At 43.9% G+C, this 8,826-nt stretch overlaps 3 protein-coding genes across 3 annotated transcripts; 1 reads left to right on the forward strand and 2 right to left on the reverse strand.

Moving 5' to 3' along the window:
* Positions 1-878: 878 nt before the first annotated feature.
* On the forward strand, positions 879-2,605 carry INS49_005723 (uncharacterized protein; the record flags this gene model as incomplete). Its single annotated transcript, XM_043166501.1, has 5 exons — positions 879-910; positions 995-1,010; positions 1,080-1,149; positions 1,218-2,349; positions 2,434-2,605. 5 exons carry the CDS (start codon positions 879-881, stop codon positions 2,603-2,605), a joined length of 1,422 nt encoding a protein of 473 aa, XP_043027645.1.
* An 809-nt stretch (positions 2,606-3,414) lies between these two features.
* INS49_005724 (uncharacterized protein) lies at positions 3,415-4,236 on the reverse strand (the record flags this gene model as incomplete). Its single annotated transcript, XM_043166502.1, has 2 exons — positions 3,415-3,907; positions 3,977-4,236. 2 exons carry the CDS (start codon positions 4,234-4,236, stop codon positions 3,415-3,417), a joined length of 753 nt encoding a protein of 250 aa, XP_043027646.1.
* A 1,386-nt stretch (positions 4,237-5,622) lies between these two features.
* On the reverse strand, positions 5,623-6,054 carry INS49_005725 (uncharacterized protein; the record flags this gene model as incomplete). The annotated part of the gene is made up of 2 exons (XM_043166503.1): positions 5,623-5,628; positions 5,701-6,054. The coding sequence occupies 2 exons, from the start codon at positions 6,052-6,054 to the stop codon at positions 5,623-5,625; spliced, it is 360 nt and encodes a 119-aa protein (XP_043027647.1).
* Between the last annotated feature and the right edge of the window lie 2,772 nt (positions 6,055-8,826).

The raw sequence follows: 8,826 nt of genomic DNA on the forward strand, positions 1-8,826 counted from the left end.
ATGATTGCTTATAGTGGGGTAAGTTGTTGTTTATTATGGGGTTGTTTGTAGCTGACTGTCTGATTACTATAGGCTTCAGAGGTTGAATTCGTCGTTGCTTGCTGCGTTCTGAGTTGTCAAATTTTAAGGTAGGTATGTTACTGTTGGTGCCCCATTCAGGCGGCTCTGCTCGTTCCTTACTGCGTTGTTACTCAGAAATTGCTTGTTACGTTGTTACTGTGCAATTGTATGTCGGTTACACAGCGTGGAAGCTGAAAGTATGTCGCTTATACCGCGTGTAAGCTGAAAGTATGTCGCTTACACAGCGCGGAAGCTGAAAGTCTCTTCATCGGGTCATTATTGAGACCACGGTGTGAGCGATATTGCACAAAGCCACTTTGCCACTGATGAGCCCGTGGCTGGCGTGGTCCTTTGACAACGTGCATTTGTGGGGTAGGACAATCCAGCGGTGTGTAAACCGTACTGGCGAGGATACCGGATGGTTTTCGTCGCCACGAAAGCCACGCGGTCTCGGCGACCGAGCTCGAAGGTCAGAAGGTCGCCGGAGTCTTGTTCATGAAGAATTTGGTTGGTGTTGAAGCATTCGGTTTCTCTTGAAGGATTCGGTTGGTCTTGGGGGCTATCTGCCTCAGTTTAGAAGTTAGAAGCGTTGCTTCTTGGCCGCGTGGTGCATTGCCTAACGCATGCTTTCAGCTATCACATGATAGAGCCCTCCTAGAAAGTAAACGGCACTGCCCAAAGAGGACTGATCCGGCGGGACGGGACTTTTGGCTGCGGAAGGTTGTAACAAGAACTGCGGTTATAAGATGACCTCCGCCGCCCAAGGTTGATACTCGAAGCAAACAAATGGTATCGCTCGAACACAACGCTTCTTCAAGATGGAGTTCATCGACCAGAAAGCCCTAGCGGCGTATTTCTTCCTTTTCCTTGGGTCCTTGGTACTCCTTTCGGTCTCCAAGGCGGTCTACAATATATATTTCCATCCCTTGCGCAGGTTTCCTGGGCCTTTGGTAAACAAGATCAGCATCGTATGCACAATCTTTCATTGTTCTGCGTGACCGCATCACTGACGCCGGTAGATCCCCCATCTTTGGTCGGTGTTCAAGGGGAAACAATCCTACGAACTGCTCAGGCTCCACGGCAAATACGGTGAGTGACTTATCGTCACCACAAGCACGACCGCAGCCAGCACTAATAACTCGTCGATGATACCTCAGGCCATGTCGTTCGTTACGGACCAAACGAACTCAGTTTCAATTCAGCCCGGGCTTGGAAAGACATTTACGAGTCCCGCGCAGGCCACCAACCCTTCCTCAAAGGCACCTGGTATGATGGTCTGAGCATCTACGCCGCCCAAGACGTACGCTCGATTATCACCGAGCGCGACCACGCAAAACACGCCGCAATGAGTCGGCTTTACGGCGGCGCCTTCTCACGCTCCTTCCTGAACGAGATGGAGCCCATGATCATCGACTATATCGACCGCTTCGTCGAACACGTCCGCTCCAAGACGGCCGACGGCGGCGTCGTGGACCTGACTTTCGGCTACAGCTCCATGACGTTTGACATCATCGGCGACCTGGCCTTTGGGCAAGACTTTGGCGCCATCGGGATGGAAACACCCCACAAATTCATCCTCCAACTCAACGAGTCCTTGGGGTTCACCAGCCTCCATGAGGCGATCAAGCGCTTCCCACCTTTGGGACCCATCGCGCGCGTCCTCTTCCGGGGCAAAGTCGCCAGACTCGAAGAGATCGCGCGGACGGGCGGGGACTTCGCCCTTGAGGTCATGAGGAAGCGCGTCGCGGAGCAGGACACGACGACGCGCAAGGACTTCCTGACCAGGGTGCTGGCACAGCGCGCCAGCACAAAGGTGGACATCTCGGAGATCCAGCTGGCCGCGCAGTCGTGGGACTTTATCGGCGCGGGCACCGAGACGACAGCGGCGGTGCTGACGTCGACGACGTACTACCTGCTGCGGGACAAGCAGCTCCTCGACCAGGTCACGGCCGAGGTGCGCGCGGCTTTCCCCAACGCCGCCGCGATCACAAATGCGGCCACCGAGAAGCTGGAGCTCCTCCATCGCGTCTGCCTCGAGGGCTTGCGCCTCCCGACGGGGGCGCCGCCTATCCTGCCGCGTCTGGTGCCCCGAGGCGGCGACACGGTCGACGGACATTTCATCCCGGGAGGCACCCCGGTGACCATCGCCCCGATGGTCGCGGCGCTCGACCCGGCTAACTTCAAGGACCCGCTGGCATTCAAGCCAGAGCGGTGGCTGGGCAAGGGCGGGGATATCTTGGATGCGAGCCAGCCCTTTTCACTCGGTTCCCGCGGATGTGCAGGAAAGGCGTGAGTTCCATACCCTTGTACCACCCCTGAACTACCGATACAGAGACAGTGGGACTAATGCCGTGTTCCTTTCTCCAATCTCAGCGTCGCGATGATGGAATTGCGTGTGGGGTTAGCCAAGATGCTCTACACGTTTGACCTGGAAATGGAGGACCCTGACTTGGACTGGATTGGGAAGGATTTCGACAACCTGCCGCAGTACGCTTTGTGGGTCAGGCCCAAGCTGAATGTCAAGGCCCGGCTGGCCGGTCAATGAGGTGGCATGGGGTTGCAACTCGGTCGAGGGACTGCGTCCACTCATCTACGGGTAGACTGCGCGCTGCCACAATTGGGACTCGTTGACTTTCCGTGGCGTTTGCAGTTGCGATATGCCATGTTCTGGGGAGAAGAGACAATCCCTAATCAACCTGGATGACCAAAGTGCACCGAATATCTTTACTCATGGACCTGAACAAGTTGGACCACCTGCACGATGATTTACCTTAGTCGCTAGAGATGTCTATTGGTACGACTAATGTCAGTATATTCTTGCATCGCTGCTTGACGTTGAGTACCATGCTATAAGTCACGATCTCTTGTCAAGCCAATCATCTAAGTCTACTCATTTTTCAAAAGCGAACCATGCATTGCATTGTTATTCAGATAGAGGGCAACCTTCATGTAACCAACGAAAAGATGCATGGCACAATATCTAAGATGCATTCAAGTAAATTACATCCTTGTACCTACCTAAATGTAATACTATCTTGGCGCTGTCTCTTGTCTGCATGTTGGTAATGATTAAAATCAAAACAGACTTTCCTTACCTTTAAAACCACAATACAAGTGGACCGTCACAAAAATAGACCGGGTCTTAAAGTCGGCCAAAGATGTGCGGAGGCTCAGGCATTCTTCACCGAAGTGCAGCAGAATCTCGAGTGGAGAAAAGAAGTTCCTATTTTCAAGTCCAGGCCTTAGACATGATACATCGTGGCGTAGAAGTGTAATTCTAGGGTGTATAATCAACCAGAACCACAATCAGCCCATCAACCCCCCTCCCCCGGGGGATGGACCTCCTTGCCGCATCTACTTCGCGTCCAGTCCGGCCAACCTCCGGAATGCCGTGTTCTCCAGGACCGGAAACTGGCCCAACCTTGCGACACCAGCCCCGCTATACTTTGCATCCCACTTCCCCATCGCCATCTCCGTCATGAATCTGCCCAAAGGCTCCGTCGGGCTACTAATGGACGCCGAAAGCATCCGCGACAATGGGAGAAGCAATCTGTTGACCAAGCCTGGCGCCGGAAGATACGGCTTGATGGCGTCGTGGAATGTGGCGTCGATCCCGGCGGGCCGGATCGACGAGGAGCGGAAGGCTGGGTTGGCTTTGCGCATCTCCGCGAGCGCGGTCTCGGTCTCGCCCTTGACGCGGGCGAAAATGGGGGTGAACCGCCCCGGCTGCAGGGAGGCGCCGAGAGCGCTTACGTAGACGAAGTTGAAGGGCTGGGCCTCTGAGCCGAGGGATTGGAAGGCTTCTGCTGCGCGCAGGGTGAAGTCTTTGGTGATCTTGACGTATTGCCTTGAGAGATGAAGTCAGCGTGGGACTCCTTGATATAGATAGCGCCTGGGAGTCTAGTCCTCTGCTCACTCTGCATCGACCTCAGTCTGGCTGATTCCTAACGCCCACACTACGCCCCTGGCACCCTTGAGCTGGTCAAGGAGGCCGGAGTCGTATTTTTCAAAGTCCTTGTGAAGGATGACGTTGATCCGGGGGTCCTTCGCGTCTTCTGCCATCCTCACTGGCCTTCTGCTAATGATGGAGATCTTGGTAACTTCTGGCATCTTAATCATGGCGTCGAGCACGCCCGAGCCACATAAGCCGGTTGCCCCGGTTAGAATGAGATGCATGTTTTTGCGTTATGATGACTGGCACAGTATTGTGAGAGAGACGCTGACGGAGAGGATGTGACCTAGCGACGATGAGTTTTATACCTGTTCACGCTGTGCCGCATGCCGAGTCACTGGTTGCAGCGGCACACGTCAGCCAACTGTCTCACATTGTCGTGAACAAAGGAATTCTGTATCACCCGGCCAAAGATGGCGGTGTGCTTATCTCCGCCTAAAGCCACTACACTGCATGAGGTGTGTTACACTTCAATAGCGGATAGCGCTGATATGCCTATTGAAAGATATGCTCTTAGTATCTAATGAGGACGTTAGGAGGTGGAAGATTTTGTGAAACTGTAATGCTTGTGTATTAACAAGAGCATTAACGTTAGGGGCGCTGTAGCCCTTTATATAAGCTGTATATAAAGGCTTTTATATAAGTAATGTTATCAGAGGGAAAATACAGACAAGGCAGCTGTCCTTAATACATCAATTCAAAGCAAAATGGCGCTACCTTCTATGTAAGGAAGAGGTCTGGTAGAAATTATCAGCGAGGGGTTTTATGCCTGAGGGGTGTAGGGCCCAGAGTCTCAGTGAAAGCCAGCAGTCAATGGGACCCACTCACAAGTAAAGGGTTTTATAGGAAAATTAAGTTTATAATAAGAATTCTTTTTAAGATTATAAGAAGGATAAATATAGGTAATTAATCTTAACCTATGTATTTTAATAGTAATATTACTTAAATTAAGTTACCTAGGTAATGTGGTGGTATATTTGGCAAACTAGTTATCCCATCCTAAAATAGTCTTAGGCTTTGGTGGTATCTTGATTTCTCCTAGGCAGAGATGCTTAGTTCTTTTCGAGTCTACTGCTCCAGCCGACCTCTTGCATGGCATACGGGAGTGCAGGAGTTGAGAAGTCTCCGGAATTGGAGATGAAGAATTGAGAATTGAAGTAGCCTCGGACGAGGTTATCCTTGGCCATGGGAGTGTGGGAGGAATTCGCTCTGTTCATCTTGTGGTCTATCTGGTATAGAAGCATGACCTTGGTGGCATTGATGTCTTTCCCATGTGTGCCTTAGATATTCAGAGACCTGCTTCGAACCTGCCTTGCTTCCATCGCATCAACTAGGTAGTTGTATTTCACCACTAGAGACTCCTGGTCATTGTTGAGCGCAGAGATCGATGGCAAAGTGGAATGTACCACCAGAGAACCGCCACAGACTGCGCTACAGAGAAATCCCTATTTCGAGGTTTCCCGTGACTGACCTACAATAGTTACTGGCAAAGAGAGATTGGAATGGCCCGTGAAAAATAAACTGAAACTGATATTTGCGTGCAAGATAAATTGAAATAATCCGTGTGTCCCGCGAAACGTTTTAGAAGGGGTAGGAGATACAAGGCTGCCCTACCTCTAGTCTGTGTCAGAACTGAAATGCTCTGTATCAGACGTGGAATCTTCTACCGATGCCAGTGTGTATCGCACCGTCCTCTCCTCAAGTATCGTATCCCATCCATAATTTTGTGGCCGGTTTACGTCTGCGCCTCTCTTAATCAGGAAGGAGACCATCTCTCCATCACTAGACAACAACGCGGACATTAGGGCACTTGGGATTATGGTGGCTTGGTAATTGATGTCAGCACCATGGTCGAGGAGATATTGCGCGTTAGCCACATGGCCTGAACCTGCCGCACAGATGAGAGCGCTGCCGATCAAGCCATACTCGAGAGAGGCATCTATCAGTGCACCTGCGTTGATTGCGAACTTGAGTGCATCAACTGTGTCTTGGTACGCGGCTAGCACAAGAGCGCTTCCGACGGGGCCGTACTTGATGGGCATGTTGATGTCGGCTCCATGCTCAATAAGCGCATTCGCAATTGCAAAATGACTTCCTACCAAAGCCACAGAAAGAGGGGGTGTTCCAGGACCTTGATTTTGGTACCTGGCAGTTTGCATCGGCATTCTTCTTCAGTAGGTATTGTACCACTTCAAGATGCCCTTTTTCAACAGCTGCGGAGCACAACCATACCGACTGTCTGCGTAGTCATTGGAGATCGCATTCACATCCTCGCCCCATTCTTCGACAGCTACCTGAACGAGGTCCATGTCACCAGTGAGCACCACGGCCTCCAACAGAGTGTTATGGCAAGACTGCTGGCTTTTACGCAAGCGGCACACATCAGGTTTTTGAATATTGAAATCAATACCGCACTCCCTCAGGCAGCGAAAGACATCCCTGGTCCATGAACTTATGTCATGAGCTGCAGCAAGCAGGATTGTCTCGAACCGCTGGTCCCGAATAGCGAGCGTTGGGGTCAATATGCCCTTCGAACACCAGGCACTGAAGAGCGTCAAGACACAGATAAAAGGCCGCGGTGAATGCAGCGTTCACCAGCACCGACTGGAGCGGAAGGTGTGCTCTTGGTTGGTCACGATTGTCTTCGAAGAGGATGCGCAAGACTTCGATATTGTGTTCCCTTTCTGCAAGTTCGAGCACTGTCCCGTCACATTCGAACAATGGGAAGCGGTAGTTAGGATCTGCACCAGCGGACAATAGGTAACGGACGATATTGTGATGATGTTCTCGTGCTGCAAGATATAGCGCATTATCGATTCTTGAGGGTCGCTCTGGCTGGCAGTATTTGATCAAAACCCGACAAACCTCCATGGAACCCTGCTCGCTTGCCAAGCACAGTGGATCTGACCAAATCGCCGTGTTCTCTCCGCTGTTGACATTCATGCCCATAGACAGCTGTTGAAGGATATAAGGCTTGATCCGCTGACGGATTAAGCGTTCGCTTTTTCCACATTTACCGATCCTCGTATACTATCTACCAGGGGGAGGGGGGGTGTTGGAAAGCCTTGCATTATCATCACGAGATAACGCCGAAATGATAACTACATACAATCAATAAATTAACAGTATTACAAAATGAGTGTTTGTCATTATTGAAACATAGAGGAAATTATGTTAATATTAACATACTATGACATGATGTCAGCCCTTAATATAAGGGGTTTAAAAAAAAAACTTTTTTATTTTCCTTGTCCCTAACCTAACTATTTATTTCCTCTTTACTAGCTTAATTATTTATTATAAAAGTATTAATAAAACTATATAAATATTTAAAAATAAAAATAAAGTTAATATTGGCTGGGTTACGTATTGCAATATAACGTTTAAATAGTATAATGGTTGATTATTATTAATTATAAAAGGAAGGAAGGTAAAAGGCTTAATTATGCTAGCTATTTTATATATAGCATTAAGGTTGCTATTTACTAAACATTTTAATAAGCTAAAGCTGCTTAATCTTAAATAATTCTTTATATAAATAATACTTATTATTTCTATATTAATAATCTTTATTTTATAAATATATATTATTTTTAAAAAGTATAAAAGAAAGAAAGATATTAAGTTAAATTAAATTTAAAATTAAAAAATAATTAATTAATTATATATATAAATTAAATTATAAGTATGCTATTATTTTATTATATTATATTATTATAAAAAATAAATATATAAAAAAGCTTAAGTTATTATTAATAGGTTAAAGGTTAGCTAATTTATTAAAATATATAATTAATAAATAAAAGTTAATTAAATATATATATATATTAAAATATCTTAATTATATAAACTTAAAAAGCTTAAAGGGTTATAATTATTATATAAATATTTTATTTATAATATATTTTATAAACTTATGCTTTTATTATTTATAATGCTTAAATTAAATAAAAATTAAATTAAACCCTTAAATTATTAATATAATTATTTAATCTTTAAATAATTAAAATTTCTTAATTTAGCTTAGCTTAAGCTTTATTATACTTAATATTGCTTATTAAATAAAGAAATTAAAAAGTATAATTAAAGAATAAGTTATTAAAATAAAGGTTAATAAATTATAAGAATTAATAAATAAGGTATTTAAATAAAGGGAAAAATAAGGTATAAGATAAAGATTATTAATTAAATTAATAAATAATAATATTTTTAATTTTAATATATAAATATTAAATTATAAAATTTAATTAAGGATGCTTATTAAATATAAGTTAATAACTTAAGTATTTATAAAATAATAATAATCTTTATTATTTAAATTCTTAATATATAAATATTATTATAAAAATCTTAAATATAAGATTTATTTTTAAAAGAAATATAATTTAAAGTTAATTAATTATATTATATTATAAAGTAATTTATAAATAATTACTAAATATAAATTAAATTTTTATATTTTTATTATACATTATCTTTAATGAAAAAAGTTATTTTATTATTCTTTATTAAAAATCTTTAATAATTTTTTTATTTTTATAATTATATAATATATAATATAATAATAATATTTAAGGTTATATTAATATAATTTATTAATAAGTTATTAAATTATACTTTAATAATTTAAATTTAAGTCTTAATGCATTATAATTTCTTTTACTTTTTATTATATTTAAATAATTATCTTATTTTCTTAATTATAATTTATATAACTTTATATTTTAATTATAATATTATTTATATTTATAAAGCTTTAAAAAGTATTATTAAAGGTATTTTTTATAAAAGCATTAGCTAAATTATAATCTTTA

Source organism: Diaporthe citri (assembly GCF_014595645.1).
Source record: "Diaporthe citri strain NFHF-8-4 chromosome Unknown scaffold_2, whole genome shotgun sequence".
NCBI classification, from domain to species: domain Eukaryota; kingdom Fungi; phylum Ascomycota; class Sordariomycetes; order Diaporthales; family Diaporthaceae; genus Diaporthe; species Diaporthe citri.